The 24,433-nt window shown below is 39.9% G+C and overlaps 1 protein-coding gene across 2 annotated transcripts in view; it reads left to right on the top strand.

Annotated features, from left to right (window-relative positions):
- Nucleotides 1–2,689: 2,689 nt before the first annotated feature.
- Nucleotides 2,690–24,433, top strand: part of LOC115403816 (uncharacterized protein DDB_G0290685-like) — a 32,185-nt gene continuing 10,441 nt past the window's right edge. For both annotated transcript variants that reach the window (XM_030112825.1, XM_030112824.1), the window contains exons 1-12: nt 2,690–2,949; nt 3,300–3,593; nt 11,794–12,063; nt 12,375–12,467; nt 14,091–14,201; nt 14,427–14,468; nt 15,042–15,242; nt 15,595–15,705; nt 18,022–18,798; nt 18,906–19,004; nt 20,497–20,547; nt 21,417–21,464. In XM_030112825.1, the coding sequence (XP_029968685.1) occupies nt 2,901–2,949; nt 3,300–3,593; nt 11,794–12,063; nt 12,375–12,467; nt 14,091–14,201; nt 14,427–14,468; nt 15,042–15,242; nt 15,595–15,705; nt 18,022–18,798; nt 18,906–19,004; nt 20,497–20,547; nt 21,417–21,464 (2,146 nt within the window). In that variant the 5' untranslated portion in view covers nt 2,690–2,900. The remainder of the gene's footprint in view (nt 2,950–3,299; nt 3,594–11,793; nt 12,064–12,374; nt 12,468–14,090; nt 14,202–14,426; nt 14,469–15,041; nt 15,243–15,594; nt 15,706–18,021; nt 18,799–18,905; nt 19,005–20,496; nt 20,548–21,416; nt 21,465–24,433) is intronic.

Here is a 24,433-nt window from a genome sequence, read left to right as displayed (position 1 = left end):
AGAATGTGCCCTGACATTGCAAGTACCTCTAACAGCGCTAAATTGTCACTTGAAAGTCACAGTGCCGGTCCGGCACCAGAATTCTTTTGGGGAGAATTTGAAAGGAATGACGTAATGCATGCTCCGGCTGATTAGGTTTTGTTTTGTCGGCCATTACTCCGCCAGATGCTTAGTGATCAACAACTGAGCAGGAGCTTCCAGAAAGTAAGAAAAGACTGGCTTCGAGCACTGCCACAACTCCAGCACAGACTCCACCAGGTAAAAGAAACTTAAATTTTACTCGAGCGCTACTAAAAGAGCGAGGATGGAGTTCCCCTCTTCCGTGCATGCGAGCCACAGGCACAAGTTTTTCACTAAGCTGCATTACGCCCAAGCCCTGCAGGGGGCGCTGTTTTGCATAAAATGTGCAAACTCCTTAATGCACCTTTAACCAAAGGATGCAGGAAGCCATTTTTGAAGTAGAGCAGTGGGGCTATAGCTGGGGTTTCAAGTTTTCTGTTGAGAAGACAAACACAATGGTGTTCACAAACAAAAGAAGGACAGGCTACCTGATGCTACTCTTCAATTATATGGAAGAAATCTAGAAAAAGTAAATGTGTTCAAGTTTTTGGGTGTGATGTTCGACTCAAAATTGACCTGGAGTGACCATATTAGCAGAATTGTGACTAAGTGCCAAAAGGTCATTAATATTATGAGGTGTCTATGTGGAGTCAAGTGGGGAGCTGGTCAGTCATCCTTGAAAACGGTGTACACAGCAATGATTCGTTCAGTGCTTGATTATGGTTGTGTGGTTTTTGTTTCCGCTTATAGTACCCAGCTTGAAAGACTGAATCGAGTACAGGCCTTGGCATTGAGGCTGTGTTACGGCGCTGTTAAGTCTACCTCTATTCCAGCTCTCCTGGTTTTGGCCAAAGAATTGCCCTTTGACCTGAGAAGAATGCAGCTTGTGGCTAATTATTGGATAAATTTAAAGGGTCACAGTGAGCAACATCCAACAAAATCTGTACTTCAGCCATGTTGGGAGGATGCGCGACAAGTTAACAGATTTGGGGCTTATAGTACAGAATATGCATGGAATTTGGGTATTGAAGGGTGAAAAATACACTGGTGATACCAGTCTTACAAGTTTTTGTCCTACTGTAACAATACCAGAAATGCCGCCATGGGCAATAAAATCTCCTTTGGTGGATCTCTATTTATTACATTTAAAGCTTAAAGACAAGGGGAAAGCAGATTTATTGACTGCTTTTTCTTCAAGGGTTGAGATAATGTATTCCGACTGTGTGCAAATCTTTACTGATGGATCCAAAGACCCTGATAAGCAGAGATCTAGTCTCGCTGTAGTTGTTCCAGAGTTTAAATATTCAGAGGGTTTCAGAGCTGCAGACTATTTGTCCGTATATACAGTAGAGTTATGAGCTATTCTGAAAGCTTTAAAATGGGCTAGCAAAGCCAGACAAACTGCGTTTTTAATATGTTCAGACTCTGTGTCAGTCTTAAAAAGCCTGAGTTCTTATAAATCTGCAAGGCAAGATTTTTTGTTTAAAGCTCTACAGTTATATACTTTTCTTGTCCAGCGAGGGATGACTGTGACATTCATGTGGGTTCCAGGTCATATGGGCTTCATCGGAAATTAATCTGATAGGGTGGCAAAGGGCGCTCTTTTTAGGAATAACATTGATGTAAATTTATCTCTGTCTAAGAATGAGGGGAAATCACTGATATGGTCCAAGGTTATGGAACAATGGCAAAGGAGATGGAGCACAGAAACTCAGGGAAGATTTCGATTCACTATTATCAACGGTGTGTTAAAATCAGCTCCGAGCATAGGGAAAACAAGAAAAGAGCAAACAGTAGTCAATCGAATAATGTTGGGTCACACCTATTTAAATAGTTCTCTGCATCTAATCGGAAAGCACATGACTGGGTACTGTGAGAAATGTAATAATTCTCCAGAAACTGTTTTGCATGTTTTGGTTGATTGCTCTCATTATGATAGTGAAAGGTCAATTTTTAAAGAGGAATTAAGTAGAGTAGGAATTCATCAGTTTTCCCTGAATAGTGTGGTATATAGTCGGAATGCATTGATCTCATACCTTGTTTCAACGGGGTTAATAAATAGAATTTAGATTGTTCTTTGATTCCACTCTATAGCGATAGGAGGCGGTAATGCACCTGTTGAAATGGTGCCATCCACCCTTCAACAACAAAGAAGAAGAAGAAGAAGAAGAAGAAGATTCTGGGAGCGGCTGTGTCTACAGTGACTATTGCTCCTCACTCATCTGGCTCGGCTGGAGTGATGAATTGATCTGTGTGTTTGTACTGCGTTATAGGATGATAGTTTGTGGTTTTGTGTGATTTGGTCATTAGTTAAGGATTGCCTTTTGGAGTTGTCTTGTGTTTATTCATTTTGTGTTGATTTTGACTTGCGGAGTCCCTTCGTTTGTAACGTAATCCTTTTTATTTATTAGACACCTCTGTTCACCCTTTAACATCTGGGTTTTATGTTACTTCCATTCCTCCTTTAAGAGCCGCGAGCCTGTGCTCTAACTTTATGTTTCCAGATTGTGTCCACGACCTCCAAGCAGTTCTTGATCTTATTTTGAAAGTCTAGCGGTGCCAGACCGGAAGCTCAGGTGTCTCACCTGTTCAGACTGAAAGGACGTGACTGCGTGGGGAGGTCTGGCAGCTTCTCGTTTCTTTCTTTCTTTCATTCTTTTTATTCCACTATGCAGCATTAGCTGCTGTCAGAAGGGTTTTGCTGCCAGTCCGGACTTGTTCAGACGGCAGCTCATGATCGCAGATCAAGTTATTTGTTGTTTAAAGCGACAGAAAGTGAAAGTAAGTCGAAATTTATCTTCCCCTGAAGAGACTGTGGAGATTCACCTGCTTCTGGGAAAATGGTTCACGGACATTTCCTGGCTGTTTTCGTCTCTTTACTTCATTTAGGTGAGTTTGTTCTGGGATTATTGTTGTTCTATGAAAAGCAGGTTCAGGCCTGTTAAAAATTAGTTAATATTTCATTGAGTTGCAGTGACTGGATGAAAAATGACCTTTGAACTATCTTTTATGATGATAAAACGTTAATCAAAAACCGTATTGCTGCACACTGATCATCCCTGATAAGGCCATTAAATGTTTTGTATTTGCTCTGTTAAAACACTGACCAGATTTATTTGGATTATGTCAGAAGGCACAAGTATCTCTGCCAAAGTGGAATCCTGTTGCTGAGGTCTGGACTGAAGACATGAACAAATCTGATCCTGCTATTTGTTTTTTTCTGTTCTTTCTGTGTTCAGTTGCTGCAGAGAATGTGAAATATGCCCTCCTGGGTCAGACAGTCATTCTGAATCCACAAATCAAGGCATCTGGTGCAAATAACTTCCTGTGGAAACACAACAGGGACAAAGTGGTGGAGTTTAATAGAAACGAGCAGCTTGAGTACCCACCGTTTAAAGATAGGATCACATTGGACTGGCACACTGCAGCGCTGGAGATCACCGACCTCAGATACGAAGACAGTGGAGACTATGAACTGGGGGTGTTTGTGAAGAAAGAATTCACATCTTTCCCTTTCAAACTAAAGGTCATTGGTAAGTGTTTTTCCTGTTTTTTTTATTTCCTTTTTTTAACTATATACTTGTAAGTACAGTAACTGTATGTGTTTCTAAAGCAAACATCACAAATGCCCATTCCCTCATTTATAGGCTGATAAATGCACATAGAAGAATAAGACTTCTCAGTAGGATTTACAGCTGTTATGATTTATTGTTTTACAGTGAGTAGGCATGTGCCGATATGAAAATTTGATATCACGATATTGGTGGCCCAAAATATCACGATTCACGATATTATCACGATATTTGGCACGTTGCTTTTAATACTATTGAAAATGCTCAAAAACACTGTGAAATCCATCAACATCTGTCAACAACACTGTGCATTTTAACATGCCAGAGCACATTTTGATAAAGTAGAGGGAAAAAAAGAAACTTTTACCCTCGCCTATTTTTTTTTCCAGATTCCATATTGAAAAACACCATGATAACAATGAAGCAGCCACTGACTACATTCAGCAACTCCTGGACTACAACTGGGCCAGGTTTTTATGAGATCAGCATAAAGCACACATATTTTATAGTGTTTAGTTTGGATAGAACCAGGAGAACCCTTCATTTGGCCATTTGGAGACCAGCCTATACCAAACTATAATAAGTAGGTTTATAACTTATTTGAAAGGAATCTGACTTTAAAATACTTTTAATTTTCACTACAGGAATCTGTATGCAATGCAGCCTTTGGCTCTGATATTTAGCCACTATATCATACATTTCTGCACAGTTTTTGTGCAGAAACTTATAATTTTGCACAATATTGTGCACAGTATAAAATACTTTTTTTAATAAATGACTGAGCTATAGCATTTAGTTTCCAACTGAAATATATTTATCATAAAATCAATACAAAAATAGCCAATTATATGACAGGGAAAACAAAACAAAAAATCCCCTTTGCAACATGTGAACACATCAAGAAAAAAAACAAAGACAATGTGCAATAAGCTGTAGAAACGCACAATGAAGATAAATGTGTACGTTTCAGAATAAAAAATTGCCAAATATCACAGAAACAATCACTGATTGCCATTTGCGTGTGTCTCGCTCTGCAGTGCGCACTGCTGCGTCTTTCAGAACCAAGATGGCGGCGGCGCACGTACGGTTACGCTAAAAGATGTCTCCCAGCTGGATGATGCCTCAGTCACGTGTATCATATCGTATGAAAGCTCACCAGACGCGAACGAATGTCAACAAACTTTATTTAAACTCCCAAGATTAACGACAAGCCCACAAGATGGCGACAATAACATTCAGGCGCATGACGTGCTGTTCGGGGTCCGAATTTCCCGCGCAGTCGTGGGGATGTGACGTAAATTGACGCTGTTTGCGCGTTGCCGAACAGGAAGAACATGGCCGCCGTGGACACGGACTCAAACACTGCTGGGATCAGGGGCGGGCAGTGTAGCCAACTTGGTGACTTTCTCGCTAAATCTGGCGACTTTCCAAAGCCTCTTTTCGACTTTTTTTGTCAAAAGTAACTAGCGACAAATTTAGCGGCTTTTTCTGGTGCTCTGGAGACGTGACAGGACGTCTCCACTGTTCTCAGCAAGCAGCGGTACTGCGTGAGCCTCTCCCCCGTCCCAAAGCACTCACAGGCGGCCAGTGTCATGCAGCGCTCCCTGCTGCAGTCAGAGCAGAGAAGAGACCCACACCACTCCTCCACACGTCACTTTGAGTCAGCCTCGACTGTCACGGCGCCTGGGTGTCTGACTTCCAGGGGCCGAGTTGGGGCCGATTGGGTAAACGGTGCGGAGCTGCTCCACTGCAGCGACGGGAGAGCTCCAGCAGCCGCGGCCTGCTTCACGCGCCTCCGTGGTTATGCGGCGGGTCCCTGCGCGCTCCGCGGCCGGCACAGAGCGCGTCTCCGCCCGCGAGCGGAGATCCGGAGCTGCCACGCCGCGGCTTGCTCCACGGAGGCGCGTGAAGCAGGCCGCGGCTTCCACGGGCCGAGTGGAGCTGCCCCACGGAGGCTGACGGGAGAGCTCCGGATCTCTGCTACCGGGCGGAGACGCGCTCCGTGCTGGCCGCGGAGCGCGCAGGGACCCGCCGCATAAACACGGGGGCGGAGAGGAGCTCCGCGACGGGTTTAAAAATGAATCGTTAGATTAATCAATGCATCGAAGAACTATTTCCTAGATTTATCGATTACAAAAATAATCGTTTAACTCAGCCCTATTATCAGCGTTATCTCGTGAGTCAAAAAAAATAAAATACAAATATGACCGAAGCCGGGCTGGCACCCGAATAAATACTGGATATGCGTTTGATTCATGGAGGGAACTTCAGCTGCATTTGGGAGTGAAAATGGATGCTTACAAAAATCACATAATATGCGCTGTGGTCCTGCAGTAATCTGCGACGTAGTAAACAGCAGAGCATCCCTGGTGCAGCGCTGTGAAGCCGGACATTCTGTAAAATGTTTGTGCGCGCTCCCGTGCCGCCTTGGCTGGTGGCTGCAGTTCCCCGCAGCGCCTATCGCGGCAGCACTGAGGTAAATTTTGTAAAGTTGCCTTAAGTCCCTTTAAAGAGCAGGTTTTTCTAGTTTCACACGAGGCCCAATATGTTGGGGTGGAGCAGACGGATCTCTGGTTCTGTTGCGTTTTGTGTCGGGAGGTGCGCTGAGGGGGGCGGTACAGTGTTCTTCGGGCCGAACACGTTAATGCCTCATTTTAATAATCCTGGCATAAAATTACTTACTTTAGGGGTTTTCTATGGATGTGGGACTTTTGTGGTGGTTTGTAGTACATTTTGCTGCAGAGGCTTTGAGACCTTGGGTTAGATCAATAGCTGTTTCGGTAACGGGCTCGTCTCCAGATGAAACAGACGATATCTTGTAAATGACGTGATATGATAATCTCGGCTGTCCAATATCGTAAATCGCGATTATATCGTAAATTGGCACATCCCTAACAGTGAGGTACTACAGTAGATATTTAGTAAGAACTCCAGATCTAATGAAACATATTAATCTTTTTTTTCTGGATAGGGTATTTCCTCTATTAGATGAAACCAGGATTTATTACTGAAACACTTACACGGCAATGGAACTTGTAGTGTGAATGTAACTAAAATGAAGTGGTCTAAAATAAAAAAAAAAAAAAAAAATTCTACATGACAAACAACAAGATTTAGAAATCTTGTTGTTTGTAAAGAAGCGGAAACAAAACCAAAGAAGCGGAACAAAAATATAAGTTGTACAGAAACAAACTAACAGACGTCATAAGAACAAGCAAACAGCTACAGAAGAAAATTAAACAAAAGCAAAAGCAATATAAAAAAAACTTGGAATGTTCTTAATAGTTTAATCAAAAGTGGTTCCTCTAAGTCAACATATCCGGATTGCTTCACTGACAAAAATGGTGGAAATCACAACATGATTAATATTGTAAACGGCTTTAATAATTTTTTTGTAAATGTCGGCCCTGAGTTGGCTGCCTCAATTTCAAATCATGGAACGAATGAACTAAACCTTATTAAGAACAACCCAATGTCACTGTTTCTCTCGGCAACAGATGAGCAGGAGGTTATAAATACAGTACTGAAATGTAAAAATAAGTTCTCCACCGACTATCACAATATTGACATGTTCTTAAAAACGTAATTTTTAATATTGCAAAACCGTTCACATATATTTGTAATTTATCATTTCAGTCTGGCCGTTTCCCAAACAAAATGAAAATCGCACAAGTAATTCCGGTCTCAAAAATGGGAACAAACACTGTTTCACAAATTATAGACCGATTTCACTATTGCCACAATTTTCAAAAATTCTTGAAAAACTCTTTGACTCTCGACTTGATGAGTTCCTGGAGAAACATCACATAATAAATGATGGTCAGTATTGTTTTTGAGCCAAGCTAACTACGCACTGGATCAGAAAAAAATTGCAGTTGGTGTTTTCATTGATCTCAAAAAGCCATTTGACACAATCAATCACTTCATCTTAGTAAATAAACTGGAAAAATATGGGATTAGAGGTGTCGCTGGGGACGGGATTAAAAGCTATTTGACAGGAAAGGTACAGTTTGTAAAAATGGAGAAGCATATATCCGAGCAATTTGGCATTGTTAGTGGTGTCCCCCAGCACTCTAAAAAGTAACTCAGAGGAGCTTTTAACACCACTTGATGTAATACATGGATCCAAGTAAAAAATTGTAATTAGTTGATTTTGATAAACTACATTACATCAACTTAATTTTGCTTGCAGTTTGAACTCAAAATTCATTGTTGATGGGTTTAAAACAAAATTCAAGTCGTTATGTTATAACTTAACAAACTTGGCTGGATAATTTGATTTTGTCAACGTTGACTTCACAATTTTAAGTTCCCTCTCGCCACACAACATGCCTGGACAAGTTGGACAGTGGGTTAGCAGGATGAAAACCCTTGATACAGGCAACATTTCGTTGTGATTAAAATTCATTTTTTGTAAGGACACCACATCGACATGGTGAGTGTTGGTCACAGCATAAAGGAAACAGGCTCTTTGAAGAATTTAACAATGATGATGGTAGTGCCGCAATGCATCATGGGAGTTTGGGATGAGATATTCAAGATTTAAACATTGATTTCATAATTTATTTCGATGTTCTGATGTTAATAGTGTTATTGGTGGCTGTGTTTGGTTGTGTTCTTGTTCAGTTAATATAAATAGTTTAGTTACTTTTTGTGTCAAACCTGGAATGAGAAGTACTGAGCATTTAATCTGCTCCTGCTACTACTCCAAAGCTCATAGAGTTCAACTGAGCAGTTCCCAGTTGCCTCTGGGTTAATTAATAGCCTGATACTGCCTGTGCAGAATCAGTCCACAGTGCCCATGACAGTATCGTATTCCCAAATACTCACAACATTAAGGTTCAACAGAAACTGGGCTTAACAACTTTCAACAACTTAAAAGTGGGCAGCCAATTTATTTGAGTTATCAATTTAAAAATCTTGCATTTATTAAGTAAGCGGTACTTAAAATGATCTTTGACTGATGACAAAAAATGAATTCACTCAAAGTAATATAGTTTGTTGATTCAATGTAATTTCTGAGGTTGCCATAACTTAAAAAGACTAATGCAAACTGTTGCGTTGATTTTTTTTGTTGAGTCTAGACATTTCTTTTGAGAGTGAGGGGTCCGTGTTAGGGCCAAAACTATTTAATGTGTATATCAATGATATTTGTAATGTATCTCAATCCCTAAAACCCATTGTTTTTGCAGATGGCACAAACATATTCTATCGTAGTAATGATTATAACGAGCTTGTTCAAACTGTGAACATGGAACTCAATAAAATAAAAAAACTGGATGGATATAAATAAACTGTCTCTAAATATACCGTAAGTAAAACTAAAGCAATGATGTTTGGTTATTTTACAACAAAGTCATTTCTGCAAATAGATATTGAAGGTACTGAAATTGAAAATGTTTGTGAGAATAAATTTTTAGGTATCATAATTGATAATAAATTGTCTTGGAAAGCACATATCAAACATAAAAACAAAAATATCCAAAAGCCTCTATATTATAAACAAAGTAAAACAATGCCTTGATGCACATGCCCTCCATACTCTGTATTGTACTCTGGTACTCCCATACCTCACATATTGTGTGGAGGTGTGGGGGAATACTTACCAGTGCACAATATATCCCCTCGTCATAATGCAGAAACGAGCTGTACGGATCATACACAAGGCTAGATTTCCAGAACATACTCATAATCTTTTTATTCAGTCTAAGTTATTAAAATTCAATGATCTTGTGAAATATAACACATCATTTATTCTGTACAAAGCATTTAAAAAAACATTGCCAAATAATATACAACATTTTTTCAAATTAAAAGAGACAGTCCATAATTTAAGGAGGGTATGGAAATTTTAAAATACCAGAAACAAAATCTACCCGTAAACATTTTTGTGTATCTGTATGTGGGGTTAAGTTGTGGAACAACCTGGACACTCAACACAAGCAATGCCAAAATGTTCATTGATTTAAACTCCAATATAAACGTACAGTTTGGTCACAGTATATAGAATGTGGGTCTTGAATTCACATCAGCATTACTGAGTGTTTAAGCTCTTTTTTTACCATTCCTGGTATAATGTTCATTACCATTGTTGGTATACAAGTGTGTACTGTATTCAAGTATATATATATATATATGTTATCTGTTACCAATGGTAACGCTACCTTGTTTCAAAGTTTTGGTTATGTAGATTCAAATCAATGAATACCGTATTGGCCCGAATATAAGACGACTCCGATTATAACACGACCCCTATTTTTCAAAGATCATTTTGTGAAAACAAAAAAAATATGCTGAAGACAGTAAGGTCACTCATAAAACAACTTTTTGTTATACAATTATTATAAACTCAAAAACTCACAACTGAGATAACATTTCACGAGATATAAAATGAAACAATATTACTACAGTATTGAATAAATCTATTCTCTTTCTCAAAATAAGAAACAATAAGCAACAAATAAGGAGCCTCAAGGGGTCCAAACTGCATAAATGATGTAGATAACTTCCCAGTGCCTTCAGCTGAATCAGGCTCTGGTGGTGGACATTCCGTCTTTCTGTTTTTTTCAGAGACGTCTTCACTCACCCTTCTGTCAGTCTCTCTGAAGCATCGCTCTCAGGACCACGGAAAGCTTTTCTCATAGTGTTAGCATCTGTAGACGTTTTTTTTTCTGTGCTCTCCAATAAGAACGAGGCTCTCTGCTCCACCAGATCTCCTGGCGGCTTGGCAGTAGTTTGATGATTCTGCTGCGTTGATCACCATCAGTTTAAAGTTGGTATCATAACTTCTCCTCTGTTGTTGCTCAGTTGTCCAGCGTTCGAGCCCCTTTGTTCCAGATGATCCGCCATTTTTCATCAGATCATCTGATCTCATTTCATCGCTCCACTCGCTCTCTGGTCAGTGATACTTTGGCTCTATCTAGCGGCGCAGATGGGTATTGACCATCTACCGTAAGTCCGCGATTATAACACGACCCCACTTTTGAGGATGCAATTTCTGGAAAAAACATTGTCTTATATTCGGACCAATACGGTAATTAATCTCTAAGAGTGTGTATGCAACTATGGAAATGAGATTTTTTTTCAGATTATAATAAGGATAATTGGGGGTGGGATTAAATAAGTTTTCTTCTGCCCACTCCCTTTCAGGCATAATGAAATCTTCTGTTATTTGGTTACTTGTTACATTGTTTGTTGCTCTTGTGAATTTGTTTCCTTTACTTGTGCATTATTGTGGACTAATTGCCTGAAATGAACAAATAAATACAAATACAAAAAATAAAAATGTTGAATCTTCTGCAAACTACATTCAATAATATAATGTATTTCATTGAATTTCTTATTTATTTTCATTGGATGGAGATTTTTTATTATTATTACTTTCGTCAGATTCAAGTCTGACCACTATGAATTTTTCTTTCAAAGAGTACCAACAATTTTATCCAGGTGTAGATGCCAACAATAATCTACAAACAGTAAAGAAGAATAAGACAGCTGACTTCTCAGTGGGATTTACAGCTGTTGTGATTTATTGTTTTACAGTGAGGTATACAGTGGATGTTTGACTAGAACTCCAGATCTAATTGAATAGCTTAATCTTTGTTTTCAGAACTGGGTGTCCGCCCTGTCAGATGAAACAGTAGAGCATTTATTACCGAAACACTAACATGGCAATGAAACTTGTAGTGTGAATGTTGCTAAAATAAAGTGGCCTGAAATTTAAAAAGAATATATATTTCTAAATTAGAAACAAGATTCAGAAATATTGAATCTTTTGCAAACAGCATTGAATAATATAATCTATTTAATTGAATTTCTTTTTTATTTTCATTGAATGGAGAATTTTAATGTCTTTTAAAAGATCTGTTTCCTGCTGATTTACTAGTTTCCTCCACCCACACAATTTAAACACAACTTGTAGCATTTATGTGTAAATGTTGCTGCTTGTTATAACATTTAAAGTGCTTTTGGCTTGGTGGTGAAGTGGATTGTTGGACTTGTTCATAAGTCTTAAAGCTTAAGCTCCTTTGCATGGCGGCTGTTATATTTGTGTGTGAATGCAGTGAAAAGTGTCTCAGAAAACAGGAAAAACTCTGTGAAGTGCATTTACCATCTTTTTTGTTCTTGTTTTTCTTCTTAATATAATCTTGCACCTGTATAGGTAAAGTATCCAAACCTTCCATATCCTGTGAGATAGAAGACACCAGCTCTGATGAATCTGGAAACCGGGCCTCACTGAAATGCTCTGCAGAATCCAGCCGTTCTGAGTCCTTAATGAAGTTTGAATGGAGCTGGCGTGGCAGCATGCAGCCCGGCCCAAATTTAACAATCCCTCTGGGGGATGAGAATGATGAGGAAGAGTACAGTTGTACTGTGAGCAACCCGATGTCCAGAGAGACGACGACTTTCTCTGCAAGGAGCTGCTACTCTGGTAAGACTTCACTCTGAAAACCACTCCTTATTCTCACTCCTTATGTAGTTTTATCATTCCAGAAAGTATATTTCCAGACAGCAATTTGCAGAGATATTTTGCAGAGATTAGTTACAGCAACACACGGTGACACTGACAGCTGGATTAAAAATCTTTTTGAATGTGGTGTATAAAAGGAAATTGAAAGTTCATCTCTGCTGTATAATCAGTAATTTTAATGAAATTAATGTCTCTTTTTCAAACAGTTTTTCTCCAATGTTGGTTTAATGCATGGAGATGTGTATGACTTTGATTTTTGTGTTTCTGTGCAGAGACGAATTTAACTGGGATCATTGTCGGGTGTGTCATTGCTGTCCTTCTGGTGGTTTTGCTGCTATTCCTGAAACGAAGACGACGTAAACCAGGTAAAACATGTCGCTCAGAGAAGCAGGTTTAAAGATAATATTGTCCAGGAACTGAAGACAACTGACCGATAGATATAGTCAGAATTTGTTATTTAGTGATTTCATTTCGCCATGATGACCAAACTGTGCTTTGACAAAAATTATTATGTTCATAGGTTGTCAAAAGTTCATATTCAGCTACAAAGATGTTTTAAATGGGAGAGGATGACAATGTATGGATTGATTTCAGAGGTGTTAATGATAACAAACTCAAAAGCATTTCTGATTTTGTGACAGACAGCCACATCAAACTTGTTTCAGAAACAGTTCCCACAAAGGGTTTGAACACTTGGTGTTTTCCGAACTTATAAATTAACATGTAACTTTTAAACATTTCAGGGTGCATGGCCGGAGCGCTGGGGGGTGTACTGGCCTGGGGTGGGTAGCCGCCCTTGTGGGCTGGTTCTCCCGGGGGGGTCATGGCCCCCCGCCTGGGTGGGGGGGTTGGCTCCTGGGCTCTTGGGCCTCGGGCTCTCGGCCCTGCCCGCCCCGGGCGTCCGGCGCCCGGGGTGGACCGGCTCCTGCCGGTCGTGGCTCCGCGGGGCCCGGGCCCCGGGACTGCCGGGGTCCCCGGCCGGGGCTTTCCTCTGCCCCGTTTCTGGACCGGAGCGTGGGCGTCTGCCTGGGGGGGCGGCTTGGATCCGGGCTCTGTGATGTCCGCCGGCTGTCTGGGCTCTGAGGGGCCTCTCTGGCCTGCTTCTGGCCTTCTCAGAGGTCAGAGGTCATATATGCATGATCACTATCACCATCACTGTCACCATCATATTCACATGATCATGTTGATCTTTAATCACTCTTCACATACTCGGTTACCTTGTCTTCTGGTGGTGGTTAGAATAATGGTGATCTGTAGCTGACCTCTCTTGATGCACGCCCCGAGTTTACTACTAGTTGTGACTAGCTATATTCAAAAAAAAAAAAAAAAAGGGTTTGTGGTGTCCTTGCTTTTCCTTCCTCCCCTACACCTCCTTTTATTTTTGGGGCCTGGTCTGTTCACTAATATGGTTCGGAAAAAAAGAAAAAAAAAAAATGTATGTATGGTTCTGTAATTTTCTGTGTTGGTTGTCGGCTCTGTTTTGGTGTTGTCCAGATTGGGGGTTTGGGATTGTTCTAGGTTGCGTGTGGTGCGTCGACAACACTGTTTTGTATTGTGACTTTGTACATAGGTTGTGCCCCCCCCCCCCCCCCGTTCTCCCTCTCTTTATCTTTCTCTCTTTCTGTCCCTGCTCTCTGAGCGTTTCCGTCCCGGTCCTGTCCGGCAGCCATGCCGGATGCCAGCTTTAAATAAAGGCAGCAGCAGGAGGAGACTCAGTCTCGTCCTGCTGCTAACATTAAAATCTGTTCGGATAGTAAAAGGCTACAATCATACAATATTGCACGCCCCAGCTGCCGAACAGGAAAAGGGAAAAAAAAATAAATAAATAAACATTTCAGACAATTATTAAAGGTGAAGGTCTGTCAATAAACTGATGAGATGAGTCAGTTGACTATCCCAACACTTTAGAGAGTAAAATAATTTCTGTGACTTGTTTAAGTTGAGATCTCCTTTCTGATACTGATGACAGATGATGATTTGTGTTTCAGAACAAAACAGAAGTGACCCTGAACAAAATCCTTTACTGAATACACAGCCCACCTCTCAGTCTCCTCCACAACCAGCAGGCTTTGCTGAAGAGAACGACGACACAGAGTCGGGTAAGAACTTTGCAAGTGGTAAAGTCTGAATCTTTTTTCTCAGTGTACTGAGTATTCTGTGAAGATATTATTTAAGATTTACTTCTTTTTGTAATGATTTTTTTCATTGACTGTAATATAAATTCAGGACAACCAGCTTTTGAAAAAAATCATAGATTCACTAAATACAATCATTTTTGTTGCACTGTGTGAAGCTTCTGTTTACTGTTTTGTGTCTTCTTGCAGTTGATGTGAAGAAAACGACACAAAATTTTCAAGAGATGATCGGTAATAATTATTTAATTTTAGACATTACCAGGTAATAAAGATAAATCAGTGTGTGTTATATGTACAGTATGTATGTGTGTGTCTGTCTATCTGTTTTTCTGTCTATCTAATCTATCTATAACAGTATAAAATCCAACATTGTGTATCTTTTATCCTAAAGGCTCGTAGATTCTGCTTGTTTTCCTCAGACTGCAGTGAGTCTGAAAACTATCCACAGTGTTCGTCTTTTTCTACATTTTCTTACGTCACAGCCTTAATTCAGAATGGATCTGATTCTTTTTTCCTCAAAATTTTCCACATGTGATGACAAGATTAAGAAGTTTTCTTTCCAAATGTATTCGATAAGCAACAAAAATTAGGAAATCACAGGTACTAAAGTTTTCACAGCTTTGAGCTCAGGTGCCTCCAGTTTCCACTGATCATCCTTGAGAAGTTCCTCCAGCTTCACTGGAGTCCAGCTGTGGTGAATTCAGTCAGTTGGACTTGATTTGGAAAGACTCACAGCGTCTATAAACTGGTTGACAGTTACAAGCAGTTTTTATGCTGATATACATATATTTTTCCCACTTTCAGATGAGCATCAGAATTCCACTCCTGCTAAACCTCCTGGTCCTGGCAAACCTTTGTCTCCATTGAAATTGAATTTTTCAGTCACATCTCAAGAGGGTGGCATCGATGAACAGAAAAAAGAGAACAACTTGGATCAAGTCAGTGGAGAACTTCCACAAAACCCTGCTGGAGAGTCAAGCTTGGAGGAGAAAAACCAGTCAGATGGTATTATTAAGCACACAGCCTCCACGAGTCCTGAACACAAACAGAAAGAAAAAGCAGCACACAGTTCAGAGACAACAGACAGACACACTTCCTCAGTCCAGGAATCAGAGGTTGCAGTTCAACAAAAGTATCACTTTATTAATTTCTGACTGGGAAATTGTGGTGTTTTCCTAACTTATAAATGAACACATAACTATTAATATCTCAGACAATTAGAAGGTCTGTCAATAAACTGGTGAGATAAATCAATTGACTTTCCAAACAATTTGGACAATCAAACAATTTCTGTGACTTTTTTAGGTTGAGATCTCTCCTTTCTGGTACCGATGATAGATGATGATTTGTGTTTCAGAGGAAAACAGAAGTGACCCTGAGCAAAGAACTTTAAATGGTGGACTTTCCACCTCTCAGTCTCCTCTGCAATCCCCAGACTGTGCTCAAGAGGATGACGACACAGAGCCAGGTAAGAACGTCACAAGTGGTAAAGTTTGCTGAACCTTTTTTGTCAGTGCACTGTGTTCCGTGAAAGAATTCTTTATGATTTATCTCTTTTGTAATACTTTTTTTTTTTTAGCAGAATGTGAAATAATTTTATAACAAACAGCATTTGGAAAAACAAACTGCAGATTCACTAAATATAATTTATATTTTTTATCATTCTGTGTACAAAAGTTTTTCTGTTGTGTCACTTTTTACAGATAATGTGAAGAAAACAGTAGAAAATTTTGAAAGGACAAAAGATAACAATACATTTTTTTTGCATGAAACATCACAAGATAAAGATAAATCCTCTATACACAAATCTGACCATAATTAATCGTGATTAATTGTATAATTTGTGAACATGTAATCAACGCACAAAATGTACAGTTTACTGCACAAAACGATTTATTCTGTCTTTTAACTTTGGTACTGCATGCATTTTCATTGTTTATAGTGTCATATTGAAAAACACTGAGAGATGTGGGATTTGAACCATCCATTGTTTGAAAGATGTGATGCTGCAGGGAAGGACGGTCTATTTAAGCCCAATTTTTTAAGCCCAGTTTTTTTCCTTCCATGAAGTAATAAAACAGTTGATATCACCAGATAATTAAATTAAATCTGCAACGTTTCAACGTGTGTGTGTGTGTGTGTGTGTGTGTGTGTGTGTGTGTGTGTGTGTGTGTGTGTGTGTGTGTGTGTGTGTGTGTGTGTGTGTGTGTGTGTGTGTGTGTGTGTGTGTGTGTGTGTGTGTGTGTGTGTGTGTGTGTGTGTGTGTGTGTGTGTGTGTGTGTGTGTGTCACATTACTCACATATCTGATCTATTTGTGATTAAATCTGTACTTTGTGAACTTGTAATCAACATAACTAAACACCAATTCAATGCACAGAAACAGTTTATTCTGAATCTTTGAATTAAAGTGGAGCATTAGTTTTAATTGTAGACAGTTAAACATGGAAAATAACTCACAAATGTGGAATTTGCTCAGAGAAAGGCCAGCCTATCTGTCTGTTATGACCAAAAACAATGATTAAATTACTTAATGATCTGGAGAGAAACAAAAGTGCAACAGCAAGGCATTCATCTTATATCAGAAAAATCACCGTATTCCTCTGAGATGTTAATATTTGAACCTTCAACAACATTCCAATCTGCTGAGACACAGATCAATATTCCTCCTTTCCATTCATCCAGCTGCTGAGACACATCAGTCTGTCCACACTGTTGAGCAGAGCTGCTCTCTTTTTCTGAATGATGAGGAAACACAGTGGAAACAGTCCAGTGGTGGAGCCGCTGACTCTGATATTTACACTGTACAGAGTAATGGACTTTCATCCATATCAACTCTGGATTGTGGTCTGAAGCGGTCCAGAGGGGATTCTGCCTCATCCTCTGTGTCTGAAGGAGACATCCTGTGATCCTTGAGAAGTTTCTCCAGCTTCACTGGAGTCCAGCTGTGGAGAATTCAGCTGGTTGGACTTGATTTGGAAAGACTCACAGCGTCTCTATAAGGTCCCTCTGCTGACAGTGCAGCCAGAGCACGAAGCAGTCATGAAGACAAAGGAGTTCTTAGGTTTTTATTTTATAGAAATGTGTCAATATTTTGAGAAAATGTCTTTCATGTTGTCATTATGGGGTTTTGTATGCAGAATTTTGAAGATGTAAAATGATCCATTTAAGAATAAGGTTGTGAACAGTGAAGACTTTAGAGATGCTCTGTGTCCCTTCTCCTCGTCTCAAGGTCTTCATTTACCTTCAGAGTTTGTTATTCACTGTTATTTTTATCATTAAATTACGAACCATTCTCAAAAACAACAAAAGAAAAAATGGTAACACTTCACTTTAAGCACCGGGTAGAACACATTATATGTAGTTATAACACACTCCTACATGATCACAATGCTTTACAACTCACTATACAGCATAGGATTAGGGTTAGGGTTAGGTTCTGGCATTGTGATCATCTATGAATGTTTATAACTACAGCTACACGTGTTATAATGGCATTATAATGCTTTATAAATGTACTTATAATGTGTTATACAGGGGGGCTTCAAATAAAGTGTTACTGAAAAAATATGTCTAAATATGCACCTTTAATCTAAATAGTCTGTTAAGTTTGTGACATTAGGTGTAAGGGAACGGGGGAAGAGCGGGAAGAGTGAAGCTCAGAGGAGCACAGACCGTCATGAAGAGTTATTTCGTCTAACCAGTTATAAGAAGCTCAGAGTGATAAGCAATGTTTATGCTAATGTTTATGCTAATATGCTTCTATTTTTCCCACCACTGTTTCAGATAAAGGCATCAATTCTCCTCCTGGTAAACCACCTCGTTCTCCCACACCACCGTCTCCACCTGCACCGGACCCTTCAAACACACCTGATGAGGGTGGCATCGATAAACACAAGGAAGACAACAACTCGGATCAAATCAATCGAAAACTTCCACAAGACACCGCTGGAGAGTCGAGCTTGGAGGAAGGAAAACAGCAGACGGAGGTTCTCCAAGGGTCAAAACCTGAAGTCCCTCATATAGGTATTGATATCCCAAATGTTGCAGATACAGCAGCTGCTAATCAGGCAGAAAAGGACAACACTGTGTCTAACAGTCAGTCAACCAGCGACAATGAGGCAAGTGACACAAAAGAGGAACCTGCTGGTCAACAAGAGGACCAGGTCCCTGTAAATCCAACACCTGAAGACGCCAAAGACTCAGAGATGAGTCTGGCTGCTGATGGAGTCGGAGACTCTCCAACAGAGACGCAAACTTCAGGACAGATAGAAAATGAACCCGACCCAGAGAACAGCAAACAAGAAGAGAAAAAAAATACTAAAGACGATCAAGAAGAAAATCAGCAGCCTGAGAGTCAACGAAGCTCAAGACAAGGAATTCATGACTCTTTAAAATCAGCTGGTATCTCTACTGATGAAACTGACAAACAAGACAAAGTCAGTTCCAGGCGCAGCAGTCAGTCTGAGAATAACTCCAAAGAGACTGGAGGAGATGAAGGTGAAAGACAAGATGAACAAAGAGACGTTGATGCCAGTGAACATGTTGATAGTGCAAACTCAGGTCAGAACGCAGACCGGCATGAAGAGTTATTTCTGCTAACCAGTTATAAGAAGCTTCCAGTTAGAAGCAATGTTTAAGCTAATATGATTCAGTTTTTCCCACCTCAGTTTCAGATAAAGTGATCGATCCTCCTGCTCCAGCCACTAGAGAACCTTCTCAAAACCCTGCTGGAGAGTCAAGCTTGGAGGACAAAAACCAGTCAGACGGTATTATGAAGCACACAGCCTCCCTGAGTCCTGAACACAAACAGAAAGAAAAAGCAGCACACAGTTCAGAGCCAACAGTCAGACAGTCACACTTCCTCAGTCCAGGAATCAGAGGTTTCAGATCATCAAGAAAACACCTCTCAGCAGTTCCCAAAGGGTGAAAACATGAAAACTCACTCCCTCATGAGCTTACTCACTCTCTAAATGTTGCAGACACAGCAGCTGTTGATCAGGCAGAAAAGGACAATACTGTGTATCAGTCAGTCAAAGACAGAGGTGGAAAGAGTAAATTGTTCTCAATTATAAGGCAGAAGAACTGCTGTTAGAAAAATACTTCAGAGGACAAAGTACTCTAAATTACTTTTTAACCAGTGGATGTTTTATTGTGTCTCCAATAGCAGATATTTGATTCAATTCCCCTGATAAAATATCTACATTCAAAGAACATTTCTCAGACAAACACAATTTAGAAAAAGTTACACTGAGACAATTTGTATTATAACCAAATGTAGATGTAAAACAGGATTTTATTTTGTTAAAAGAATTTCAAACATTTTTGAATCTACATAGAACAGCTTCAACTTCTCCCAATACGCTGAGAACAACAGACATATTCTGAAGCTTTTGTTGAGTTTCAGCAGGAGCTGGTTTCTCAGTTAACAGACTATCCAGCTCCGTTTGGCTGTGAGGGCGAGACCAGCACAGCTAAAACCTGGTTCAGAGGAGTGTTCAGCTTGAGAGAGCTTCTTCTCTTTACTGATCCTCACTCTCACGCTCCGTCATTTCAAGATGCTTTCTGATGGCTGCAGTTGCAAGTTGGAAACAAACCTTTATTTAAATTTCAATGAATATTCCTGAACACAAACTTAAATGAGTTAATTCTGAAAAAGGATTCTTTATTATGAAGGACAGAGCATCAATAACTGACAGGCTATCAGGAGAGCCATGACTGAAATATCATCATTAATACATGGCTTCAAACATCGTGAGAAACAAACTTCATTTAGTAACCAGGACTGCAGTGATGTGACTATTAAGAGGTCAGGGTGTAAACACATGGCACACACATGAGAACAATGGGTTCACTGACTCCACAAGACTCAGAGAAACAGGTTCTCAGTTCAATATTTTGAGGAAATTAAGAAAACTGACCAATAAAGTTTGTTCTTGGCAGATTTACATTTGGAATGATGACAAAGACTGTGATTTGACAAGGTTATGTTCAGAGGTTGTGAAAAGTTCATCTTCAGCTCCAAAGGTGAGCTATTAGGTGAGCCATGACTGAAATATAATCACATAATTATAATCACATATAAACACGTAACGACTAAATTTCTCAGACAATTATTGAAGGTGAAGGTCTGTCAATAAACTCATGAGATAAATAAATTGGCGATCCAAACACTTTGGACAATAAAACACTTTCTGTGATTTTTTTAAGCTGAGATCTCTCCTTTCTGGTTCCGATGACAGATGATGATTTGTGTTTCAGGAGGAAAGACAAGTGACCCTGAGCACAAAAGTAATGCCAGCACAGAGCCAGGTAAGAACATTACAAGTGGTAAATTCTGCTGAATGTTTTTCTCGGTGTACTGAGTATTCTGTGACAGTGTTGTTTATGGTTTACCTCTCTCGTAATGCTTATTATATTGGGATATTATTGTTGCAAAACCATTTATCAGAGTGTGTTTAGAGTTGTCTGTCTGCATCTCAACCTGTGAGAGAGAAAGTGAGAGTTGTCAATTTGTAAATGAATTTGTTGATGGGAACCACAATCTTCAAAAGCTGTCTGTATTTCGGCTTTCAAATGTGTAAAAATCCTGCTGCTCTGCATTTAAATTTGTTCATGTAATAAAAGTTATCAATGCGCACCAAGATATTCAGGTTGAAAAATGTTCATATTCAGCTTCAAGTTCTGAAAATACAGAAAATTCACTAGTTAGGAGTCCAGCAGTTTCACTATTGGCTGTTTTTTTAACACGTGTCTTTTGCTACACTTCTACCATGAAACAGACGAGTATCTGTAAAGAGAGGTTCTTGGTGCCCTGAGCTCAGGCTGACAGGCTCACTCAGGCTGACTGCGTCATGCTTATTTTGCACACCTTCTGCAGCCATCAGGTGGCGCTATGGTCAGAATCTTTGAGCAAACATGACATTTTGGTGCAGGAAGGAATCCTGACCACACTCAGGGAGTCCATATTAATATTCTGCTGCTCTTTGTATAAATCGTGAGGTGAAGCTGAGCCTTCTAGCAATATATTATCACAGGTGTGTGTTATGTATGGGTCACTGTGCAATGATATCATGTTTTTTCAAGACATATTTATAACCAGAATATATTTTAAAACATTATGTTAATGATAAACAATAGTGTGATGAGATGCTGCATAACTGGAAAACCTTGTTTTTTAGGCCCTGGGAAAGAAGGTGCAGCATCAAGCAGCGGTCCAGAGGGGGCAGGTAGGACTGATCACAGGATCGATCATATTATTGTTTTGAATATGATGAAGATCAGTGTTGGAAAGTAAAATATCACTTGCACTCGCCAGTGTTGTGCAACCTTTGACTTTCAAGTAATATATTACTGATGAAGAGTACGGTGCAGACCTGCTCCATGTGAAACATGGCCTGGAGATACTTGATGTTCAGCTCTACATTAATGGAACTGACCAAACTGATTAGAAGGCTCTATAAAAAGGGGAGATTTGTGCTGAGAATTTGGAGCATTATGTGATTTAGTGTCAGAAGCAGAGCAGGAGCCAGTGGTGATGGAGGGGTTGATCCTGTCAGTAGGAAGGAACAGCTGAGCTGTCAGAACAGTGTGAGAACAAGCCAGCATTATTACCTCTGCCGGGAGGTTATGTAATCACGTCGGTTTGTTGGTTGGTTTATTCGCAAGATCCCGGAAAAAATAATGGGCGGATTGCAATGAAACTTTGTGGAAAGGTGGGTCTTGGGCTAACTTAGAATTGATTACATTTTGGTTATGATCCAGATCACTGTCTGGATCCAGGAATTTTTTAAAGGATTCTTTATCATTGAGAGATAGGGAGTCTTTCACATGGTCGGGCAGGCCCGCCGACAGGGGGTGACAAACGCCTGGTTCACACAGGACGCGCCGCCTCCGACGCGGAAGTGGGAAGCGCCGCGCACCGACTGTCAGATCGGCGCCCCTGTTAACCTATCTGACGGTTACAGGAGGCGCGGGGGACCGCCGCGTGCGTAGCGGCCCGCGCCGTGGACCGCAGCCGCTCTGCTGCTCTCTATTTTCTCCGCGAGCCTCGCGCGCCGTGCACTGCCAGTTGTAAAGCTGGACAGAGCAGATCGCACCTCACAGGAGGTCGGGAACGGAAAATATGAGAGAATCCGGTAAATTTTCAAATTAAAATGAAGTAAAATAACATAATTTATGTTGCTTTTCGGTTTTCCTTTTCAGATGAACACACACACACACACACACACACACACACACACACACACACACACACACACACACACACACACACACACACACACACAGGGAGAGAGGGCGACAGGGCGACAGAGAGAGGCACCGCACGCTGCAGCGCTTGGCTCCGATCACACCCCCATCACAATGTTGTGTGATTATATATGGTGTTCTTATGGTTGTTGGTGACTGATTTGAGCTGTGGCGGAGGTCTGCGCTCTCTGAGTGCCAATTTCAAGTTTCCAATAATACCACTTTCTATTCTCTCGAACTGCAGGAGTGAGCAGTGATATGTTTTTTAATTGTTAAAAGTAAGAGAGTAAATACACAAAGTCCTCTATTGAAGATGGAATAGGATGATAGTTGTGTCATTTGTGTTCCCCTCATTCTCTCTCACTATAATCTGCTCACTGATGTCTCCCATGTGACTGGACTGGCCTACAGGTTACTGTTACCACTGTCCATCACACCAGGAGCTAAATATAATTCACTAAATATTCACTAAATATAATTTATATTTTTCATAATTCTGTGTACTAAACTTTTTCTGTTGTGTCACTTTTTATAGCCAATGTGAAAAAAACAAAAAATTTTGAAAGGACAAAAGATAATAATACATTTTCTTTTTTGCATGAAACAATCGACATCACAAGATAAATATAAATCCTCTATACACAAATCTGACCATAATTAATCGTGATTAATTGTATAATTTGTGAACATGTAATCAACCCACAAAATTTACAGTTTACTGCACAAAATGATTTATTCTGTCTTTTAACTTTGGTACTGCCTGCATTTTCATTGTTTATAGTGTCATATTGAAAAACACTGAGAGATGCAGAATTTGAACCATCCAATGTTTGAAAGATGTGATGCTGCAGGGAAGGCCGGTCTATTTAAGCCCAATTTTTTAAGCCCAGTTTTTTTCCTTCCATGAAGTAATAAAACAGTTGACATCACCAGATAATTAAGTTAAATCTGCAATGTTTCAACGTGTGTGTGTGTGTGTGTGTGTGTGTGTGTGTGTGTGTGTGTGTCACATTACTCACATATCTGATCTATTTGTGATTAAATCTGTACTTTGTGAACTTGTAATCAACATAACTAAACACCAATTCAATGCACAGAAATGGTTTATTCTGAATCTTTAAATTAAAGTCGAGCATGAGTTTTAATTGTAGACAGTTAAACATGGAAAATAACTCACAAGTGTGGAATTTGGTCAGAGAAAGGCCAGCCTATCTGTCTGTCATGACCAAAAACAATAATTCAATTAAATTATTGAATTATCTGGAGAGAAACAAAAGTGCAACACTAACGCATTCATCCTATATCATAAAAATCACCGTATTCCACTGAGATGTTAATATTTGAACCTTCAGCAACATTCCAATCTGCTGAGACACAAATCAATATTCCTCCTTTCCATTCATCCAGCTGCTGAGCAGTGTTGGGCAAGTTACTTTAAAAAAGTAATTAGTTAGAATTACAAATTACTTCTCCCAAAAAGTAATTGAGTTAGTAAATCAGTTACCTCATTGAAAAAGTAATTAGTTACTCAGCAAAGTAACTGACGTTATTTTTCATGTTCTACACATTACCACATTCTATAACATCTGGAACATCAAAGATGTTTATATCAACTGATTGAAGAATAAAAATACTTTATACAGTATTTTAGAACATTCAGTATTTATTTGAACTAAACTGCAGCCTGTTAAGAAAACACAAACGTAAACTTCTGGCCATTAAGTAGTGCAAATCTCTGTAACTGTACATTAAGCCTACTGTGTGCCAGAGTACTGCAGTCAGTGTTCAGCTCGGCTCTGGTCGCCTGCTGGTTGCTTGTTTTAACTGAGCGGCCCCTCTCCCTCCTGGCTGCATTTGGGCTCGGGGTCGGGTTAGCAGCAGCAGCAGCAGCAGCAGCAACAAGTGTCATGCTGGCATGTGGCAGACGTGGATAAAGTCTTCCAGTGAC

The sequence above is a fragment of the Salarias fasciatus genome, chromosome 16 (assembly GCF_902148845.1).
Source record: "Salarias fasciatus chromosome 16, fSalaFa1.1, whole genome shotgun sequence".
NCBI classification, from domain to species: Eukaryota; Metazoa; Chordata; class Actinopteri; order Blenniiformes; family Blenniidae; genus Salarias; species Salarias fasciatus.
The sequence above is the reverse complement of the archived record's forward strand: the minus strand, read 5'-3'. Positions and strand labels throughout refer to the sequence as shown.